At 44.6% G+C, this 23,471-nt stretch overlaps 1 protein-coding gene across 1 annotated transcript in view; it reads left to right on the top strand.

The window, feature by feature from the left end:
- Positions 1-22,316, top strand: part of TMEM72 (transmembrane protein 72) — a 38,649-nt gene extending 16,333 nt beyond the window's left edge. Inside the window, exons 2-5 of the mRNA XM_084841855.1 lie at positions 1,494-1,560; positions 15,706-15,777; positions 15,945-16,084; positions 21,934-22,316. Coding sequence (XP_084697981.1) covers positions 1,494-1,560; positions 15,706-15,777; positions 15,945-16,084; positions 21,934-22,316 — 662 coding nt within the window. The remainder of the gene's footprint in view (positions 1-1,493; positions 1,561-15,705; positions 15,778-15,944; positions 16,085-21,933) is intronic.
- The last annotated feature ends 1,155 nt before the right edge of the window (positions 22,317-23,471 follow it).

Raw genomic sequence — 23,471 nt, 5'->3', positions numbered from 1 at the left:
TTTTTTTTAAAAAATTAGAATATAGATGAAAAGTTGAAAAATGGGAAGGGAAGGAATTGTAACTAAGAATGGAGACCAAAGAACAAGCAGTAAACAAAGCAAAGAAACAAACTGAAGCCTGACAATTAGAAGAGAAAGGTTTTTTTAAAACAAAATTCATTTTTTTTAGAAAAGAATCTGGAAGAAGGATTTAAGGGACAGGGAACACTAAGAAATGGAATTGAGAAGGGCTGGGCAGGTACTGGGACCTGCTTCACTAGCGCAATCCAATAGTCAATAACTCTCCCCCTTCTAACACCTCTCTCTCACACTGGGAAACGCAAGCGGAATCTCCGGTTATATACAACCCCTCCTCCGCCACTGTGATTGGAGACTGCTGGGTTAAAAGTTTAGCCTTATTGGCACCTAGGGATGTCACTTGCCAAGGCCCTCCCAACTCCTCTTCTCCCCCTCCCTATTCTTAAGTAAATTGCTACATTTCCCAGACAGGCCGTCTGGCCGTCAGAGAGCTCTGGATTGGTCTGAAGCGATCTGCATCAATCCAACCCACTGTGGATCTGGACTGATTTGGTCTGAATCACCCCACTTTGGTTCAGACTCTGATCCAGAACTGAAGCAGCGCACAGCCCTAGATATTATCCCTCCTCCATCTCCTCAAGATGGGGTTTGTTTGGTGCTGGGTAGCCAAGGGACTCAGTGCATCTGCCACTGAGAATCAAAACAGCCACCCCACCCCCCCCCCAGGCTTTCCTGCTGGATGGAAAAGCTCAAGTTTGTTTTGGCACTAGGCAGCTGAAATGCCTCTAAGCACCTCAACTGGCAAGTACCAAGAGCTTCTCCACACAAGTATTTATTACGTGCTTGTGATGGGTCACTCACAGAAGTTAGCAGGTCCTTTACACAACGTTGCCAACCTCCAGGATGTCTCCCACACTTTTCCCTGTTTATTCTGTTTTCAGAAAGATAGGAGATAACATGAAAAAGGATGTTATTCCAGTCTATTGGCTGTGTGAAATGCCAGTGTAGAGCTATAATGTGCTATAATGACAGCACCATCTAGTGGCTGTAAACTGAAACACACAGAAACATATAGAACTTGCTGAGGAAGGCCTTTCCTCAGTTCAAACCATGTGCCTGCTGTGTAACAGAGCCCATCGTGACCCCGCAAAGAAACTGAAAACAGAAAGCCCCAGTCAGGATGCGGGTTTTTTGCTTGATGTAGAGAAGCTCCAAAGCAGGAAGCCCCAGCTTTTCTCACCAACTTAGTGCTGGAGAAGAGAACGGGGATCTTTCCCGTAGCTGTGTTGATGATTGAGACTGAGGCTCCTCTCATCACCCTTGACATGAGAAGGGTGGCTTGCTGAATTGCAAACTGCTGCCTGTCTTAAAGGGCTGTTCTAAAGATGATTGAGATAATATATTCAAATCAGTTTGTACACTCTAGAGTGCTTCACAAGTGCTTATTACATGTTCTGATTTTTTTCTTGTTTCAGTGCTCATTGGTGTGGGCACAGACATGCTGTTGCAAGGACCGTTTAAGAGCCTGGCTGTCTACCTGCTGTGAGTATTGCTGTCAGATTTGGGGAAAGAAGAATGGGTTGGGAGATGCTCTCTTGAACGTCACACACACAAAGGCACTTAATGAATCCTTTGCTGGTTCATGTAAAGACCTCATCCATGCCTATTTTACAAGTTTGGGATTGAATTTATGAAAACACTGAGAGCCTTTCTACACAAGGCATTTATTGTGCACTCATGATTCTTCACTCATGGTAGTCTGTGGGTGCTTTACACAATGTCCTCCTCCTCCAGGGCCTCTCCCATTCTTTGAAAGCATCATAACAGGAGTTTTCTAACAAGGAAAGTCTGGTAATTCCATGAATGGCAGCCTGAAACCCTGGTATATTTGTGCAATTCTGCTATACCACAGCACCACCTAGTGGTTGTGTAATGAACATATAGAAAGGCAGAGAAAGAAAAAACCCAGGAAAAAAAAAACACGTATAAAGGAGCTGAACTGTGGTGGAAGTGGTTTGAAAATAGAATCATTGCATTCTGAGGCATCTGGGCAGAGAACAAGAATATAAGAAGAGCCTTACTGGATTAGACCAAGAATCTAGTCCAGCTGTCTGTTTCCATTAGTGCCTGAACAGATGCTTCTGGAAAGCCCACAGAAGGGCATGAAAACTACAGCCCACCCCTAAACTTCTTCTATTCAGAAGAATACTGCCTCTGAACATGGTGGGTCACTTTAGCTATCATGGCTAATACCCACTAATAGACCTGTCCATAAATATGTCTACTGCCTTTTTAAAATCACCTAAGCTGCAGGCCACCATCACATCATGTGATGACAAATTCTATTAATTAAAATGTGTTATGTAAGTTCCTTTGGGGAGGGGGGATGTCTGCTCCCAGCCAATTTCAATGGATGACTCTGAATTCTACTATTATGAGCGGAGAGAAATTTCTCTCTCTTTATACCATGCAGAACTTTGAAAATCTCTACCATATTCCCCTTTAATTGTATTTTTTCTACACAGTCCCCAAATACTTTAGCCAATGGGCAGGGAACATGTGACCCTCCATATGTTGGTTGACTGCAACTCCCATTAGCCCTAAGCAGTATAGCCAATGGTGGGGGATGATAGGAGTTGCAGTCCAACAACATCTGATGAGCCACACATTCCCCATCTCTGCTTTAGCCTTTTTTTCTAGGGAAGATGCCCCATTTGGGTTGCTTCCAGCTCTATGATGTCCTTCTTGAGATGGGTCAGCCAGAAATGTACATAGCATTCAAGATGTGGGTGAACCTTGGATTCATATAGAGGTATTATGAGATTGGCAGTTTTATTTTCAGTTCCTTTCCTAAAAATTCCTACCATGGAATTTGCCTTCTTCATTGCTGCAGCACTTTGGGACAACATTTTAGCGACATTGTGTATTTCTGTGAAAAGATAAAACATTTCACATTTTAGCTTTCAAATAACTCTCAGATGTATACCACCTGTACCTAGTGACTTGTCAATTTTTAATTTGTCTATTTGCCTATCTGATTTAATTCTTCCAGCACCCTTTTGGGGCAGGGGGGAATAATTCAAGGATGGTTATCTGTTCAATATATTCTGCTGTGCATACTGGTGCAAAACAATGTATTCAAGTCTCTGATAATTTCTGTATCCTGCTTCTGGTACAGTTACAGAGCAAACCTGGGGGGGGGGGGGGCGTGTAGTCAGGAGGAGATTCCATGATGGAGGAACCACCACTTCCCAAGTCTCACAGGCAAACTGTAGCCAGGAAAGGAGGTGGGGGAGCAGCGCTTACCCTCTTTTGTTCTGTGTGGTGGTTTTTCTATTCCCCTTCCCATTCATACCAATGGGAGGGAAAATAACTATGCCAGGTCTGGGCTGGCATAGTTTGTGGGGACAATCCATTGGTGTGTTGGGAAAAGAGGTTAGTGTTAGATTCTGCAGATCAAGGCTGCCCCTGACACGCCCATAGAATACCTGTTTGGGGTCTTACTTACCAGCGGAATCACCAGTGGTTATACAACTGCACCTGAAGAGTTTTCCAGGGGCTTACTAGGGGATCTCCAGGGCAAAAGTGCCATCCTGTCAGTGGAACAACTCTCCACCAATGGAACAGCACTTCTGACACACCCAACGGTCCCTCAGCTGGCATTTGGCCAGCTTTAGGATTGTTCTGCCGAAGGTTTTTTTTATTGCTTATTTTACTGTTCCTAGCAATATACTTCTCAAGTCATTGTTGCTGCTAGCCTTTTTATTGGCTTTCATTTGTTTTGCCAGAACTCTTGCTCTTTCACGTTTTCTTCATTTAGCAAGACTTCTGTTTTTTAATTACTTTATTATTTATTTATTTATTTATTTATTTCATTTCTATACCGCCCAATAGCCGAAGCTCTCTGGGCGGTTCACAAAAATTAAAACCAAACAACACACAATAAAACAATTTAAAATATATAGAACATTAAAACCACAATATAACAATACAACCACAATAAAGGATTTTAAAGGAATCCTCCTTGCCTTTCATAGCTTCCTTGAATCTGCCCATTAACCATACTGCCATCCTCTTGGAATGTTTTGTATCCTTCCTAATCTGAGGTATTTGAGCTTCCAGTATAATGGTATTATTCAACCTTCAGTTATCCTGAAGAAATTTGACCCTTTTCTTCCATGTCTTCATAACTAATCCGCTCATCTTCGAGAAGTTCCTTCTTTTGAAAAGTGGCATTGTTGGAGCTTCTGCGCAACGTATTGTTCATATATGTATATGTATGTAGAATTTAACAACACTATGGCCACTATTCTTTCAATAACATGTCACACATCAGATCCTGGCACTGCTCTTGATTGAGTCAAGGGTCATCTTCCCTCTGATTGGCTCCATGACTAACACGTCTATGGAACAGTCATTTATCACATCTAGCTTTTGTCTCTTAGTCACATTTTGAACATATATTTACTCAGTCAATGTGAGGATAGTTGAAATCACCCAGGATTACATTTTCTAGTTAGCTATGTTCCCGATTTCCTTCTCCATCGCCAGGTCTAGTTACTTTTCCCATAGTTTTAAAAGGGTTGGAGACCAGTTTTTATATTAAGCTCCAACAGGCTGGTTCCATTGTGGCCCAAGCAAAGCCTTCCTTTTGTACAATTTCAGCTTGTCTCAAAATGTTCCCCAGGGCCTAAAATACCTAAACCCTTTCTCATGACACCACTATCTCATATCCAGGGTTGGCAGTGCTGTGCCCACAGGCACAACAGTGCCCCTGGACACCCCCTTGGCGCTCAGCAAGGCCTCCTGCCCCTCCCAATTTTTATGATTTTTTTGAAATGTTGAACATTTTTTAATGGTGAAAGAATGTTTAATTGGGCAGCTGGAAAGCAGCAGGTCCCTGCCCTCCAGCTGCCCCACCCTCATCCTTTCCTTTGCCCAGAACATTATTTGGTTGAAAGGAAGAGGACAGGGCAGCTTCAGTCCAGAACTCTGCTGCTTTCCTCCCTCACGCTGCCTACCAGCTTATTTATATGGTGGTTGATGTCCACCACCTTTGCATCAGACAGGCAAGTTACTATGTCAACACATCTACTACAAACCATTCTATTTATGTTTCTAATGATAGATTCGCCCATTCTTAGGAGTCCTCTGCTTCTGAAGACATAGGTTCCACATGAGTGGATAACTATCCATCACTCTAGTGATGAGTTCCTTCTAAGGAATCACTTCTCTCTTCCTCATTTCAGTGCTCTCCTGCCCCAAGACCTTCATTCTCAATGACAACAGAGAAGCTGTTGCATGGGAGAGGACCTCTCTACCATGCCCCTGAAGGTCTTGTCTTTCTACCTCTCTCAGCCAACTTGGCCTTCAGGCAATGAATTTGTTCCCTGAGAGCCAGGAGCTTATTACACTGAACACACACACACCCATGACCTGTCCAATAGGCAGATAGCCATACATGTGGCACTTGGTGAAAAATACTGAAAAGCACCCACTTTCCCTGTTGGATTTGCTTTGGGTCATTTTACAAATAAAACTATAAGCTTTTTATATTACAAGAGTTGTGAGGTTTGCTTTTAAGTTGCTGTAAAATCATATAATGCCTGTCAGGGTTCCCTTTTTGCCCCTGCTGAACTTCAAATAGCCAAATCAAAACACAGACAAGAGCCTTCTATCCACGGCTCTTTAATCCTTTTACTTCAATGTGTCATACAGATGCAAATTGTCAGTAACTCACAGTCTACAAAGGAAATGCCTTCAGGGAGTTCAGAGGGAAGCTACGAAGGTTGAAAGTTGCCCACCGTTTGAGAAAAGGCGGGCATGCTCTCCTAACTTAAGAGGTGGGGTGGATCTCCCTCTCTCTCGTGAGGTCTCTACGTGTAGCTGTTCCTGCCGGGCCAATCAGGCAGATCGCCTAAGCTTTGCCCCTGCCATCTCTCTCTCGGCTCTGCGTCTGTGCCTGGTGTCTAAGAATTCAGGCTGTCCAAGCCCCACCAATCCCTGTTCGCTATCTCTCACAGGGGTGTGTGAAGAGAGGCCCTCTCTGTCCAGCTGGACTATTGAAACCTGAGGAGTCTGTCTCTCCCTGTCTGGAAGAGTCTGGGGAAGTTTCTCCCCCATGTTTTGCAGTTCCTCTTCGGAATCTGAGCTACTCTGCTACTGCCTCTGCTCAGAGGCACCCCTGACATCACCCCCCTTTTTGGGTGAAAGGGTTCCTGAGGTTTGAATGGAAAAAGGTTACCAAATGAAATGTGCAAAGTTACCAGAAGGAACAGATGTGCAAAGCTGACCCAGGAACATGAACAACAAGATGCAGTTAACCAGTGGAGTTTGGAAGATGAAAACAATGGACAAAGAAACTTCCAAGATAAGCCTGGAGCCTGAGGCAAAGGCCATATGATTGCCAGCAGGTAAAGTGGCGGTCAAGATCTCTAAAGGAAAGGTGATGTCCTTTAGCATCAAGAAGAGGAATTTCCAAAAGAGATCAGATGAGGCCAGTTAAGCATCCACATGGGGCTTTTACTCCGGTTCTACTGTGCCCACCAAATAATCATGGCAGATGACGCATACCCTTCTCTGTACCTAGCATGGCTTTTCTTGCCCTAAATTCATTTTTTTCAAACTTATTTTGTGATGGATTTTCCTGTCACAGTGGCTTCAGTGCTGTTCAGGAGTCTGCGTGACCTCAGCTGGTTTTGGCACGGGCTGGTGGAAATGGCACTGATTAGTGGAAGGGAAAGTTGCATGGGACAGGGGTGTGGGGAGAGCAGAGGGTTACCAGGAAGGAACTCATTGCCTTCCATTGAACTTTGCGGAGTACAGAAGCAGAAGAGTCAGGAGAATTCCTTTGCCTGTTGTTTGAGCGCGGGAGTGGGGAGGGGAGCCAGCCCTGTTGCTTTGAAACTGTGCTGTTGTGAACGTGTGCTGGATAAACATGCTTACTTGGAAGTAACTCTCTCCAATTGCACTTCACTGATGGGCGGGGGGAGTGGTGAAGAGCAAGCCTCAAGCTTGCCATTGTAAGACTACACTTGTTACGGTAGTGCAAAGGTGTGCCCTTGTGGAGGTGCGTAGGTATGCAGAGCCTTACTGATTTTAGCAACTGGTGCCGCGAAATGACCCCTAGTCACGCAGAGGAGGGCTGGACAGGGAGGAGAGCTGTCTGCTAAACATGCCTACTTGGATGTTTAGCAACTCATCCGCCATTGTAGCTCACTGAGCGCAGGGGGAGGGGTGGGTGGGGAGCAGGCCTCTGCTCATTTGTTTCCCCGCACCCACGCTGTTGATGACGTTCAGCTCTACATGTGGGACTCTGTCCACCCAGCCTCAAATGAATACGGTTTCAGGTGCCATTTGCAAGCGGTTTTTTTTTTTTTTTAAAGGTATACACTGCATTACTGGCTATCATTTGCCCTGGGAGGAGCTAACCCAATTTCATGAAAATCTGTATTTAAACGGAATCATAGAATAGTAGTATGGTTAGAAGGGGCCTACAAGACCATCGAGTCCAATTTGAATCACTTCAAATCACTCTGTGTAGATTTGGCCCTAGTCAACAGATGTGTTTTTCCACATTGTACAAAAACTTGGGCTAAAGACTTTATAAGATACACCGAAATCAGCCAACCTTTGAGGAACATGAACACCAAAGACGCAGCTGCACGCAGCACCCCTCCTGCTTCTGAGTGTGTGACCTGGCTGCCACCGGGCTCTGTGGCTCCAGCACGGGTAACTATTTGAATGGGGCAAGTGCGAATGGGTTAAAACTGACTGCATTTTCTCTAAATAAAAAATGTTCTAAAATTGCATTCAGGTTTTTGAGTCTCAGTCTGTATCTCAGCTGTGATCCCTGTGTGTGTGCGTGTGTAACACAGAAGGAGGTCTTTACTGCCCTGACCTGTTGTTAACTGTATAGATGCTTAACTTGCCTGGCTGATTTTCATTTTCCTTGATGCTGGGCTTGTGATGCTGGGCTTGCACACAATCTACCCGAAATGTGTGCCTTCACCAATTTCTGTTGGACAATGTGTTCAACTACACTTAGGATGTAAGTGAGGCCATAAGCCTCTGAACTTGGATGCTTAACGGGCATCCAATGCAGAGCAGGAGGAGGAGTGGAGATGATCTTCGCTTCTGTGCTCTTCCTGCTCTACATTTTGCCTAGACAGGCTTTTGCACTGGTCTGGGTGGGGCTCTATGGAGTGGGAGGGAGCGAAGGAGGCTGGGGAGGCTTGGGGATATGGCGTAAGCTGGTTTCCCCAGTCCCCTCCCTTCCCTGCTCACCAGCATGGCCCTTTCCCTCCTCTCCAAGGTCGCCTTTGTGACCCCTGAGAGGCAGCCAGCACGGTTCTCTCCATGCCATCTGCGAGGGGGCAGGGGGGCTTGGATTCCTCAGATTCCTAGCTCTGACCTCATATCCAGGAATCCAAACTACCCTATTCCCCCCCCCATTTTGTCTAGGGACCATAGGATTGCTCCCTGTCCCTTGAACTTGGTTCACCATCACTCAGTTTACTATGTACCCAGTCCTGAGCATGGGCTTCAGGGGTAGCATCTCCCTCAGGTAGAAGGGAAAGAGATTATCTGCTCCTAGCAATGTAGAACTCACTCAGTGACGTTATTCACTTTAAAAAAGAACAAAGGGCCTTGTGGCACCTTAGTGACTAACAAATTCATTAGGGCATAAGCTTTCGTGGACTACAATCCAGGTAGTCCAGTAAAGCTTATGGCATAATAAATGTGTTAGTCTAAGGTGCCACAAGGCCCTTAGTTGCTTTTGCTGAAACAGACTTAAGAGAACTACTTCTCGGGAAACTTTTAAAAAGTGTGCTTATGCTGGCTGCTTTTATTTTATTAGAAAAAGCAGCTGCAGGATGCTGATCTAGAATGAGCTCCTGGGCTGGATTGGACTCCTGTACCAGTTGCCCAACAAAAAATCACTCCACAGTTGTTTGTCCCAGAAGGTGCTGTTTACTGCAAATGGCACCTTTGGGGGTAAATGGCAGCCATAGAACGCATGTGATTTTTTGTGGGAAACTGGGGCAGGAGCCCAGTCTGGAATGGAAATACATTTTGGATTAGGGCCACATAGCTGCATTTTATTCAAAATAAAAGTGGCCAGCTTAAGAATACTGTTTAAAAAGTATGAATAATATCTATTACAGTTTGGCCTTCATTCTCTTTCTAGCATGGGTCTTTTCTAAAAGCAGCACTGGATAGGTTCCAGTTACTATTTTGACACAGCAGCTAACAGGCTTATGGCTGTCTTGAAGTGATGTTCTTGGTATACTGACGAACCATGAAATCGGTGCTAACTCTTGGTTTTGGAGGGCCCTTTGACAAGATGCCTTGAATGGCCCAGTGAGTCTAGGTGTCAGAAATGGATCATCCTTTCCCCTTCACAATCAACACCACAAGGAGACAAAGCTTCAGGCAAATACTACTTATTGCGAATACTAGCCTCTTTACAAATGTGGATTCCAGGAAACTTTCAGACTAAAGCCCCTAAACAACTAATCTGTGATCCCTAGTTAGAGGAGATGAACTAGAAGGTAGTGAAGTGTTGTTTTTTAATTAATCTTTTATTTTGAATGTTTACAAAACATTGTAATGAAAACTTTACAAAACCTAAAAAAAGGAATGAAATAAAAATAAAAATACAACACCATATTCAAAATCCTCAGTTTCTAACATTACAATATTCAAGAGAGAAAAGAAAAAAAAGGGAAGAAAAAAAAAGGTTAGACATAAACTTCAGTAAAAGCAGACTAAATATCTGCATATAAGTCCATTTGCAAGTTACGCCTATATACCAATCTTTCAAATGTTGCTAGTGTTGTTAAGGCTTCAGTCCATTGCATTATAGGCGGTGAGCTTTTATCTTTCCAGTATCGTAGTATCAGTCTTTTAGCAACCAAAAGGGTGAGAAAAATCCATTTACGCTGACCATGTGTTACATTCCAAGAAGCAGGTAAGTAATTTAAGAGAACATTTACATCAGTAAATATTAAAGAGCTTTCCAATACAAAATTTATCCGTACAATAACTTCCTCCCTAAAGGAGGCGGCCATTGTCATTGGGCATTTCCAAAACATATGAATAAAAGAAGCATTGACTGCATTACATACCCAACAATTAGCCGAATTTGACAAGCCTTTACTAAAAAGACGTCGTGGTGTCCAAGGCCCACTGTACATTGTTTCTGCTAGGGACTCGGCAGACTGCCGAGTTAAATGCCATCGCATTAAAACGTGATTATTCACACTCACTGTTTCCCTGTTCCAGTACTTCATCGAATGTGCAAGCACGGTTCACACTTGAGCGCTGTGCACTTTTCCTGCTCTTAAAGAAAGCGGCTCTCATTGGAGGAGCAGTAACTTTTCCTGTCTCTGCTGATTCCCCACCCACCATCCCTCTCTTCTTCTATCCCTGTGTGTGTGTAGGGATGGCGTGAGCATCCTGTTGGGGCTTGAAGCCCGGCTAGAAGTTGCCACTCCGCTCCCCCCTCCCGGACACCAGTTCCCTCAGCAAGAAGAGAGGAAGAAGGCAGCGCCTCTCGTCCTTCCCCCATCCTTGCTACAGCGGCAGTGGCGTGGGAGAGGCTGGTCATTTTCCGTAAATTTTCCTGGCCTTACAGAAAACAACCAGCTTGTCCCTTGCCACTGCCGCCGTTGCAGGTGGGGGTGGAGGGAAGAAGGAGGCACCTATCCCCCCCCCCCACCTGCTGGAGGCCAGGGCGGGAGGCTGGGGGGTGGCTGCTGAGGCTCTTTTCCCTGCGCCAGCCCTTGACAGCCGGGGCGAGGTAGAGGGGCGGCTGTGGCAGCACCCCAGTGCTCGGGCTTGGGGGGTCTGTTTGCATCTTCAAAGCTTCGAAGACTGCTCTGTTTTTGTCTGCTGTGGAGGGAAATCCCACTGAAAGCAAATTGCCTTCTTATTTGGAAGTGACAGACACTGCTTTCCCACCCAAGCAGTAGTGCCTAAAGCAACTGCTTAAAAAAAATATCTTAAAAGATGCCAAGCTCTGCCCGATGAATTGCAGTGAAATCCTAACTTTGAAGGCTTTCTCCTGCTTGGCTGAAAAAGAAGACTCCCCCATCCACCCAGGGAGCCAATGTGTTGGGAGGTACTGGGTAAAACAAGGATACATAAAATCAAAAAAGGGATCCCCATAATTTCATATGATTTTTAAAGGGGAGACCCACAAAACCAGTTTCCAATCACAGAGTACTTCTGCCTCCACAGACTGAAGTTGAAAAAGTTGGATCTTCCACCAGCCTAAAATCTTGCATTTAAAGTGGGGTTTTCTGCTTCCATTTTAAATGAAGGATCACAACTGACCGCCTTTACACACGCTCCCTTCCGCCCTCCCCTTCCCCCCTTCTCCCAGTAGCTTAACTTCTGCTGTACTGTTTTCTCAAGGCCCCAATCCTGGGCACTTCCTTACTTGAGAGTAAGCCACATTGAACTCAGTGGGACTTACTTCTGAGTAGACATAAGATCACCCTGTAAGACTGCAACCCTCAAGTAATCCCCATTGAACTTATTAGGGTGCTCTGAAACAACAGAGGACGTGGCTTCTGACCTTGGTGGGAGGGGGATCAGATGTGTCTCTCTTCATCGCAGGGAGGCATTTTACCCTCTTCTCCCTCTGACTGAGAAATGCAGAGGCAGGAGATGCTCAGGTTGGGGGGGGGGGCTGCTTGCGTCTTTGAAGCTTTGAAGCCTGCCCTGTTTTTGTCCGCCACTCATGAGATGACGTTAAAATTGTCTACGGACATTTTTATGGATGTTAGTCCGTGAATAGTGATGACCGTCTGCCTGGATGTGTGTGTCTTTCTGTTTGGGACAGCGAGCTGCGAGCATGGAGGGGACTGTGAAAAAATTTACGCTTGCCCGGGCTTGCCCGGGCAAGTGTGCAGAGAAATTGGGCTGGAGAAGCTATGATTCTTTGAAGATTCAAAGATAATTCCTTAATAATAATAATAATAAAAAAGCCAAAGCAGGGGATAGAAGGAGGTAAAAGTTAGTGTCATTTGAAGGGATAGAACAACCCCCTGCTCAGTGCAGGAAGCCTGATTCCCAGGTGGTCTCCCATCCAAGTACTGACCAGGGCTGACCCTGCTGAGCTTCCGAGATCAGACAAGCGCAGGCACATCCAGCCCTTTGCTTGTTGGTGATAAAACTTCGAGTACTGTGGAAGCTATGCTATCAGTAGCCAGAAGACTGCATGGAGGCGTTGAGAGCTGTGATTGGGCAGGAAGGAAATACAAACACCGCCATATATGGACAGGTGTGGGAGGAGGATTCCACGCCCATGTACGGTAACAACAGTGGAAAAGCAGAGCACATGAATGAAATCCACTTGGAATCACGGAATATCAGGGTAATGAAAGCGGTAACAGGGCAGCGGGAAATTGTGGTTCCAAAACGAAACAGCGAGAGCATCATGTGTAAAGAGGGGAATGAAGACTCCTCAGAAGTGTAAAAACCATGAGTGTAAATTGGGCCCAATAGACCCCAAACAAGAGCTTTTGCTGAATAAGGCGTAACGCAAAGGAGACTCCGAGGCAGTAAAAGCAGCAGGACCGAATCTAGATGCCAACAAATCTTTAAATTGCAAATACTGCCATTCCGCTGAAGCCAGCAGATCAAATTGACGTCGCAAAATTGAAAATACCAAAAACTCATCATCAGCCCCCACTAATTGATCTAAAGTAAAGTTCATCTTATCTGTCCAGGTCCATCATAAAAACATTTTCTTGCCAGTTCTTAAATCTGGATTTCCCCATAAAGTCAATTTAGAATGGGAAAATGGATCAAACTGTAATTGATGTGACAATTTTAACTTGGTAAGAACTCTTTTCTGTTTGTTTACATTTCGCAGCCCCTTGACACTCCATGAAGTCACATTAAACGCTGAAAAAACAAAAGCAAATTGTTTGCCCCTCCACCCAAACACATCTTTCTAGATTTACAAACAATTACTAAATTTATATACCATAACTGGTATAACAAATACATCCTTAATTTACCTTTAAGACTAACCATTTCGGATTTCATCAAAATAATTCTTGTTATGTAGAAACTGAGAATTTTTTTTAAATTATTCCAAAATATGAACAAAAAATGAAAATTAAAAAAAACAAACTAAAAATAAAGCTCAAATAATCCCATTTGTGTCCACCTACCATAAAAACATGCCAAAAAACACCCCTAACAAAGCAAAACAAGCAAGAAAAAACCTTAACAAAAACAAAAACTAAACATTTTTGCCTTCTGTTTGGACCGATGGGTAACCACAGTGCTCAGCTTAGACCCCCTGCATATTAAATACATACACAGAAAAAAGTTACAAACATTACAGATTTAACCAACAAGAAATAGTAGTAGTAGTAGTAGTAGTAGTAGTAATAATAATACTTTAAAAATATATTAAAAAGCCAATTGGATATTTTAACTAATATTATATCTGGAGATGTATTCATATGTGTACATACTTATACACACACATACATCTTTAAAACCAAGAATATAGAGGTTAGCTTTCCGAGCAAAGGCCTCCAGTTGAGAAATTCGAGCAGACAGAACATTATGAGAGGCATCCATAGCAGTTTCATGAGCAGTAACCCAGTCTTCAAGTGCATTAACTTTCAACTCCATCTTTTGACGCCAAATATTCATCGAATCCACAGACACTTGAAGGGTAGTGATGGAATCCTGAATTGTTTGAAGCTTCTTTGACTGCACTGATAACTGTGAAGACATCATTTTTATCAAAGCAAGCAACTCCTCTCCCTCTCCCGTGTCTTTAGAAACCTTTGCTGGCGGGGCAGTTGCGGGGGTAGGCGGCGTTCCCAAGCCTTTCTTCCCCCTCAGTGTTGCCATCCTCCTCTCACTTCCGAAAGCACAAAAAGCAAATATGAATGCGGAAACAGAAAACAAAAGCTTAAACGAGTTTAATTGCAAATACCCGGACAACACAACAGCCTCGAAGAGGGGATTTTAAAGCTGAAACTCGGGAGAGACACAGTGAAGAGACGATCACGGTGCCATCTCCAACCGGAAGTGTCTTCCTGGAAGGTAGTGAACTTGCCAACAGTTTGGGCATGAACCTCATGGCCAGACTTGGTTCGCAGTGATGCCCCTCCCTTAGGGTGGCTCCCTTCTACGTCGGGTTCCCAGAGTGGCTATCCTGGCTGAACGTCTGAACCTTGCCCCCAACTTTTCCCACTTTGCTTTGCAATGTGCCCTAGTGCTTCTCAAGTCACGCCCATGTTCCTCCTCCTCAGAAACTTAAGTTCCTATAGTGGAGGGAGGGGGCTGGGCCATAGCCTGGGCCATCTGTTTGTCAAGGTCTTCAGAGGAATCTCTCCCAGCGTCTTGGGTCACTAGGGAGGGGCCCTCCCCTAGCCTCTGAACTAGCTGCTCCAACTCTGATTCAGAATCGGAGCTGCCAGACTTCTCAAGGCACTTGGGCTCATCCCTGACACTACCTTCTCACTGCCATTCTCACCAGCTGCTATTGCTCTTCATCCTCTCTCTCACTGCTATGACTTGCTTGACAGGCCAAGAGCCAGGAAGCAAGTACGCAGTGGCATCCACCACCAATGTCAGGGCCAGAGCGAGAGGCAGGTAAATAAGCCAGATGATGAAGAGGAGGAGCAAGTCCAGGGGACTCTAGTCAGTGGCCCCTGCTGGAACGTGGGCCCTCAGCAGGTGCCCCAACATGCCTACTCTTGATGCCAGCCCTGCATGCTCTATCTTATCTCAGATGCTGAGGTTACAGCTCATCCCATCATGGCTTGAAAAGAAGTATTAAATCCTGGGTTAAATCGGAACATGTAAGCTATGATGTCTTCTCAGATTTTGACACATTTGTGATGTGCCAAAACATATACATGGCAAGCATCATGCAATTTTAAAAAACTCACTTTATGGTAATGTTAGTATTACCACATTGGTGACCAACTCAAAATGGCTTTGTGAATCCACTTAGCTTCTAGATTTAATGTGGGAGTGACATTTTCTCCTTGTGATTTTTAAAATCACCCATCGCTTAAAAGCAATGTTAATTTCCCTGGATGACTGGGAAGTAGTAAGGATGTGTCTCTACTAATGCCTCCTGAGAAGGCCAGGAACTGCTGAGATCCTGGAGGGTAATCTGGGAACAGGGATAGGACCTGATCCCACACCACCACCCCCTGATATAAGCTGATGCACTCTTTTGGTTTCCTGCTCCTCCTTATGATTCTTTGCCTCCTGACATACCTTTGATATATTTCTCCTGTCCTCCATCCATCCACCCACCCATCTATCTCCTTCCCCACTTCTTTAGCAAGGTCTTGCCATTATCACCTGTGCTTTTGGCCTTGCCTTGCCATTATCACCCTATCCATTCTTGACCCGACAGCCCTTGTCTTCTACCACCCTGCACAGCTCTATCTTGTCAGACCAGTGGACGTTGCAAAACTTCTGGACAGGGACTTTGTCATATCGTGTCTATATTCTGCCTCTGCAGAGCTGAGCATGCTGTTTGTACTGAATAAATAATTAAATGATGATGGCAGTAGCAGTAGCACATGCTGTGCAGAAACTGATGCTCTCTTTGCAGTTCAGCTTATTAGTGCTTTCAGGGCTGCTTTTTGCTACCCATTCTTGGTCTCTTAATGACTTCTCATTCTTCAGTATTTCAGGGATAGCTGTTTTTCTGTGTGAAGCAGCATACTTCGCCAGCCTGGTCTTGGCTTCCTGCTCTATGTGAGTTCCATTCCCCTCCCCTCCTCTGCCTAGATGGATAAGCCCAAGAGAGCATTTCTGGGCTGAGTGTAATACTAAATTCTTTTTGAGAGTTCACTCTGGGGCTGGCTGGCACCAGGCAATTTTCCCTAGCCACTCCCAAACTCAACCTACCACTTTCGCTGCAGGCCCAAGATTGGATCTGTGATACGTACTTGCGGGAAGCAAGTCAGACGTCGTGGGGCCTTCCAAAAGTTTCTGGCATATGTGCTGCTCTCGGTAGCCTGCTTCATGCACCCTGTGCTAGTATGGCACGTCACCATCCCAGGTAAGAGGGAGAGAGGGCTACTGGGAATAATGGGGTTGGGGGTGGGATTGGGGGTGGGGTTGCAGAGATCGAAAATGGCAGCTGTAATCAAAAGATCTTGAGTTTAAAGGAAGGACTTACAAATTCACTCATGCACCAAGAAGCATGGAAATGCTAAGTTGGTAAATCAAAGCATCTGCCTTAACTTCCATGACATATATGCAGTGAACATATTCTACAGCAGAGGTGGGGAACGTGTTTGGGGTAGGGGACAGATTATACACACACCCTAGCCCTCTGTGGGCCAAGTGACACAAGGGGATGTGGCCTCACCCCTGGCTGGCTGGAGCTCCTCCAGCTGAGGACCTGCTTTGCTGCCTGGGACCCAGCTGGGGATTCTCCATCTCTGTTCTATACCCTTGCATATTGTGCTCACTTACAACTTTGCCTCCTGGTAGCCACATTTTCCTGAGACAACTGGGGTGGGGAGAAGAGACAGAGAAGGGGGAAAAGAGAGAAAAATGGGATACAGAAAGAGAAGAGAATTGAACAGATGGGGAGTGTAAAAGGGTGTGTGAATATGGGGTGGCTTTAGCCCTGACCCTTTTTGATACTGGCTCTGGCCCCCTCTGGTATGCAGCCTTTAGAAGGTTTCTCATGAGGGAATGCAGCCCTCCGGCGGAAAACTGTTCTCCACTACTGCTATTGGCTTTAATTCAGGTTAGATGGATGTCATAATTAGTAGTCATGGGCTGTTGTACTGGGGATACAAAGTTGATACACGGAGCATGTAGAGACACTGCTCAACAGTATCTTGAGGCAACACACAAGTCAGCAAGGGACAAGAGGTGAATTTCATAGTTATTAAATAAAAATGCTGTTAAAAATGCAAACATGGACAGTAGCAATGGCCATATGCTGATTAAAATCGAACTTAAAAACGTCATAAAATTAGGAATACAGAATGGATTTTCACCAAGCCAGCAAAAGAAAGACCCCTGAAATATCCTTGAAGTTTTAGTCCTTGAAGCCACAAACTAAGCTGCTAAAAGATGAAATCTAAGATATGGTTTGGGTGAGCCCTAAAATGGTAGGAAATATGGAGTACCTGAAAGTATAATATCTAAACTACTATAACCCAGGCATTCTTCATCAGAATGTTTTGATATTTGGCTAAATTATTCCTCTCAAGAAACAAGATCTGTTTCCTGCTGTGCTCTAAGAAGCCTGGAAAAATTAAAAATTAAAGAAAACACGTGTATTCTTCTCACAATAAAATCCTATGTCCTGTAATAAAATCTGATGCTACAGTTCTATGCACACTTGCATGCACCATTAAACAAAGTGGGACTTCTTTCTGAGTGAAATGCATAGGATTGCAAAAATGCATAGGAATTCAAAAAGTCCTATGATGGAAGCTCCAAAACAGCCCAGTGGGGAATGAGGGTGCTCTGTGCCTGAGAAATGTAATGATGGCTGACTGTTGGAGGAGGAAAGGATAGCAGGCCAAAATTGGGGAGAGGGGATGAAATGTTTTGTCTTTGAAAAGTGCCTGGCTTACAGGAACAACAACCTAAACTCTGCACACTGCAACTGTTTGTAACAAAACAGGATCCGCTTATCCAAGCTAAAAGAGAGAGGAAAAAAGGCTTAAGCAGAAACCCATTTCACATAGAGGCAGTCTGAGGTCAGTAGGCAAGTCATGTGACAGAGATTGTGATTGCAAGGGAGAGTTTGGGCCTGATCCCCACAAAACAGTCATGCGGTGCTTTGAGCCCACCTCTCTCTGCTCCGCAGCAGGAACCCACGTCAAAGGAGCAACTGAGGACAGTTAACTTTAAAGTAATGGCTAAAAAGCAGTGTGTGTGTGTGTGTGTGTGTGTGTGTCTGTGACCCGGGGTGGCAGGGAGTAAATCCCCACAGTAACATACAGAATCTGGAGTGGCCAGCAAGCTATACAATAGAAGGCAAAATCGGGACACATGCCCTCCTATATCATGCCTAATGATGATGATAATAACAACAACAATTTCCTCAGAGAAACGCAGAACCATTCTCAATCCACAACAGCAGGCAGCAAGCCATACCACAGAAATGGGAAACTGGGGCACATGAACTATAAGATCATGCCTGCCAAGCAGAGCAACCACGCACACAAAGAGGGTAAGGGGGGATCCAAAATCAGAATTGGCCACAAGCAATCAGAAACAAAATTTTTAAAAGGAAAAAAAATAGCAATACCACACAAAGCACCTAGAAACAGTAAAAAAAACCACACAAAAACACTAGTGCTAGAGCCCAAGCACCCAGTACCCACAAGCAGTTTTTCAAATGAAACTGCAAACATACTATAAAAAAGAAAGGAAAAACACCCTTGCCCAAGCAATCTTAAAACAGAGCAACCAAAAAAGAAAGGGGAAAAACAGAAAGGAGATTACAATAGCCTTTAAAAGCTGCCCAATAATTCACCCCCAAAATAGGAAGTGAGTGCACCTACCTTTTAGGCCTGGATTTATTTGATGAGCTCGCTGGGGACTAGTCGCTTTTTTCTCTTTTTTGAAATACACACATTCACACTGCGTGCGTCTCCTCTGGACTGGACTAAAAAAGTCAAACCTAAATTGGTTTTGTTTGTTGGGAACACGTGCTGCTGCTGTGTTGCTCATCGCTCACAAAACGTGCTCTGTGGCAGAGGGAACGGGTGTCTACTTTCCCGCCTGCTTTGTCCTCTGCTCGCTGCAGTCTGGTGCTGGGGCGTGGGGCTGATTTATGGCCATGTATGGCACCCAAGCAGCTGGGCCCTGGCAAACGTCCTGCCTGCCTGCTTGCCGTCAGTTGCCGCTTCATACCTCCGCTGAACCTGCCCTAGTGCCACCCAGCAGCAGCTGCAGAGAAGAGAGGGCGGCGCTGGCCAGAATGCCTTCTCAGTCGTTTCTAATCCCTACGATTTCTCCCTGACCAGGGTATGCGCAACAAATCTCCTCTCCTTGCACAAGCTCTCCTCTGTACATGTGCTGGTCAGGGAGAGCTATTGCAATCGAAAATGACTGACCCTCTGGCCAATGCAACAAGTGAAAGAAAGCGGAGGAGTATTTTTTCCCATTTCAATGGGAGTTGGAGCAGGCAGACGACACAAGCGAAGCAAGAACAAGAGGTACACCTGCACCTGCTGCATACCTGTCTGTCACGTTGCTTAGAAAGATGCAGGAATCTGGCTAGAGCACATAGATCGATAATCCCACTGAGAAACAGCCAGCAGTGCTCTTGCCGCGGCTGCTAGTGATGTGGTAGGTGTCCCTTGTCTGTGTGTGGAGTAGGTCTTGTCCGCTTCACCGCTGGAAGGTTGCTTGTGGAGAGCCAGAGAGAGCCACGAGCCATGATCAGCAGCTGGAGCACATGGCCCTTGGACCTGGATGCACAAGAGGTGCTTGAGAGAAGAATGAGCCGTGCCACTTGAGTGCTCTGATGCTGGTGGTATTCTGTATGTACACTGATTATTCTGCTTCCTGTGTCCAGGCTGTGATCCTACAAGACAAAAATTATTGTGAATCTTGGACCAGTTTTTCCAGTGGTTGGAGTGGAATGCCTGGCAGTTGCAAACAGAGAGCTTACCTGCATGTGGCAGTGAATGTATACCCTTACCTCTCCTGTGTGGGAGACACTGCTCCCCGCCATTGGGCCTGGGGGATACAGAAGGGTTGCTTCACCAATGTAGTTTAGGCAAGACACTGTTCACATACATAGACTTACCTGTGTGGGGTGCTTTGACCTTTCATCCCAGCTGTAGGAGTGGAATGGGGGTTGCTGTTGTGTCTGTGTCTTGAGTCCTGAGGTGGAGTATCAGTGAGAGTTCTGGCAAGAGGAGCATTAGCAGCGTACTCTGTGTGTGTTCTGAGAACAGGCATCGGGCAAATTCCTCTCTCTTTTGTGCAAAGTGCCTGGTTTCCAGAGTTCCCATTACCAAAGTTGCCCCTTGTGTGCTCTAAGTTTGCAAGATCTGAGGCTAGAGTGATTATAGCCTTGTGCTGCATGCCCTATCATTTGAGTTATCGTTTCCCTGTGTGGGGTTCATATACTAGTGTTAATGAGCTTTTCTACATGAGGCATATATTGTGTATTTGTCATTCCCTACTCACAGTTGCTTATGGATTCCATAGATGATGGCATGACCCTCCAGTTTCACTTCTATTTTTAAACAGCACTTTCAGCAAGTTTTTTTTAGAGTAAATAAAATGCAGTATTATTTGAAGAAAGTATTTGAAGAAAGAAAACGCTGTTTCCATGTGTGTAATTGTGCTATTCCCCTATACCACAGTGCTACCTAGAGGTTATGTAGTGGGAAAGCAGGAAAGGAAATGGTCTTTGTATAGGGTTTGGATCTCAATTCTGCGATGATACTGAAAGTAAATACAGTGGATTAACAGCCTCGTGTAGAAAATCTCAATGTGCTGTGATTCGTGCAGAGTTACTCCACATCCTATGCTCTGTTATGGTGACATATGCAGGGTACTTTTTAAATGTTTCCCCCTCTCTGCTGAGTTCATTGCATGACAATTAAAGTTGCAACTGTTCTGTCATCAGTGTGAAGTTACACAGCCATCAGGAGCAGGCCCGGCTAGCGTCTGCAGAGTTGTGGGATTTTGTGCATGTCCACTCCTCACCTGTCTCCCCCGCACATCTCTGCACTGTTTCTGGCCTTGTGCTGGTGGAGCAGATACACTGGTGTAGAGATGCAGTCGTGTATCCATGCAGTCGCACCAATGTAAGTCACGTTTGGCTGGCATAGCAGGACTGCCATCATATCCTATAATCCCTGAACCAGTGTAGCTTGAATATAACCCACAAAAAGATGACCAAATCCAAGTATTCTTAATACAGAAGGGCTAAAGCAGACATGGATTTCAATATGTCTTTGCATTTAACGCACACATTAAAAAAAATTGCTAGCACCTGCGAGGGGTCTGATAATTATTGGCATGCAGCAGGTGTGGAGAGGGAATTTAACCCTTTCTTTTCTTGCTGTGGTTCTGATGAAAAGTGCTCCTTTGAAGTTGCTATTTGCATTAGGTGGAAATTTCCTCTTAGCAGCAATTGGGGTTGGGGGTTCCTTCCAATGCAAATAGCATCAGAGAAGGCATTACAACAGAACCACAGGAGAGGAGGAGTGGGTTAAATCCCCCCTCCACACCACTGTGATCCCAGTAATTTTCAACCCCCAAGCAGTTGCTATTTGCATTTTTTAAAAATGTTAAATGCAAAGACAAATTTAATGTCATGTCTAGTTAGCACTAACTTACAATATATGCTCTTTAACCAGATATTAATGCTCATATTATAATCTCATTTTATTAAATGTGATAATGATTAGTAAAGACTTGTTAGATGCAAGGCCATTGAAAGAAAAATAATACAAATATTGTGACCATTTTAGCTCATTTTTTTCAGAGTCAAGGCAGTTTACAATAATTGATGCAAATAAAATATTTCTGCTATAAATAAAGACTGGTGTTGCTACCAGCTTCATTTGCTGCTGTTTGAGTGCTTTCAGAAAGGTTCCTGTGGGCAGCTGTGATTAGAGCTACCTGTTAGTTAAGATCCTTCTACCCCCTCTGCTAGCACATGAGGAGAAATAGGAATCCTGATAAAACTCTGATAAAAACTCTGACAAACTCTGATACCCCCCCCCCCCCGGAAATATAAGAATGAAAAGTTTAGGAGGGAATCTGGGATGAAGGTGCTAGTCTGGAAAAGCCAAAAGGTTGAACAAGTGTGGGACAAGTTTGTCACACAACTGTAGTTTGAACTGCAGCCCTTGGATATCTAACTGGAGTTTCTCTCTCTCTCTCTCTCTCCCTGCCCCACCTTTCTAGGCACAATGCTGGTGCTCACGGGTTTGGCCTATTTTCTGCTCAGTAAGCAACAGAAAGAAACTACAGCAAATGGACAAGAAGGCCAGTACAGTGATCCCTGTGGTAGAGCTGTAGCTGTGATGGACGTAGATGACACTGGGCAAACATACACTTTCCTCAGGGCAGCATGCCGAGGGCAACATGACTCCCTCACTGGGTACCTGAGGAGCATTTGCAAAGGCTGCAAGAATCAGGATGCTGTCACAAGCACAAGGAGGCAGGTGCACTTTGAGGAGAAGGTAGTGAATACAATCCTCTCTGTCAAGGAAAACCCAGAAGAGCTAGAGAGCCTGGCTGAGGAAATCACGTCTGATTCAGCCCTCATTCTTGCCCCCCAGCTGTGAAACCCCCCAGCAGAGACAGCAACAGCAATTATGGGCCCTTTCTGCTGCCTGTAGAGATGTGTGTAGCTGTGAATTCAGTGTTTCGCCTCAGACACACCTGGATGCTACTTTTAGAATAAACCTCTCAGATTTGGGCTACTGGAGGCAGCCCAAACTCCCCCTAGCTGGAGGTGAACAGGGATACATTTCCCAGAGCACCTCACCTGCTCCCTGGAGATAACTGAACTATCTCTGTTGAAGGAAAGATCTGTCTGCCCCTCCACTTTTTGTGACAGTTAGTACCATAGCAATTAACAGTCTTGACAGGAATTGTAGAAGACACTATGCCCAATCTGAGGAATGGAGGTAGGATTGTGTGTTGCAGAAAAGACTGTCACTTGAACAGAGGGATAGAAGCCAGGCAGCAATTCATTTTTTGTCTATGTAACTCCTTGAAATATCTAGAGTCTGATATAAAATTTGTGTTACTGAGAATTGTAACTTTCCAGGCCAAATAAGGCAAACAAAAGTAACCTTTGCTAACATTTCTTTTGTGGCTTCTTTTTTATAATTATTTTTATTGTACATTTTCAACAATACAAAACAAAAACAAAAAAAGGAGGAAAAGAAAAAATGTGAATATATCCATTTTAAGACATGCATATGAAATGTATGTATGTTGTATATATGAAAATGCAGCTTTCTGACATAAACCTCAACAAAAGCAGACCAAAATCCAAATAAGTATCCATATGCAGGCAGTGTCTACACACCAGCCGTTCAAATGTTGAAAGTGTTGTACAGTCCTCATTCCATTGCATTATAGGAGGTGAGCGTTTATCCTTCCAGTGTTGTAAAATCAGTCTTTTAGCTGTCAAAAGGGTGTGGAGAATCCATTTGTGCTGACTGTGCGTTAACTTCAGGGAAGCTGGTAGATAATTTAAAAGGACATATACATTAGTAAATATTAAAGAGTGTTCTAAATCAAAGTTTATCCCTATAATAACTTCCTCTCAGAAAGAGGCAGCTATTGGGCATTGCCAAAACATATGATTAAAAGAAGCAATAGCTGTATTCCTGATGTTCAGCCGGAATCTGGCTTCCTGTAGCTTGAGCCCATTATTCCGTGTCCTGCACTCTGGCATGATCAAGAAGTCCAGCATTCTATTCACACAG

This window comes from Heloderma suspectum, chromosome 3 (genome assembly GCF_057233095.1).
Source record: "Heloderma suspectum isolate Gila_16-S chromosome 3, 16-S_ref, whole genome shotgun sequence".
NCBI lineage: Eukaryota > Metazoa > Chordata > Lepidosauria > Squamata > Helodermatidae > Heloderma > Heloderma suspectum.
This window is presented reverse-complemented; position numbering and strand designations above follow the sequence as displayed.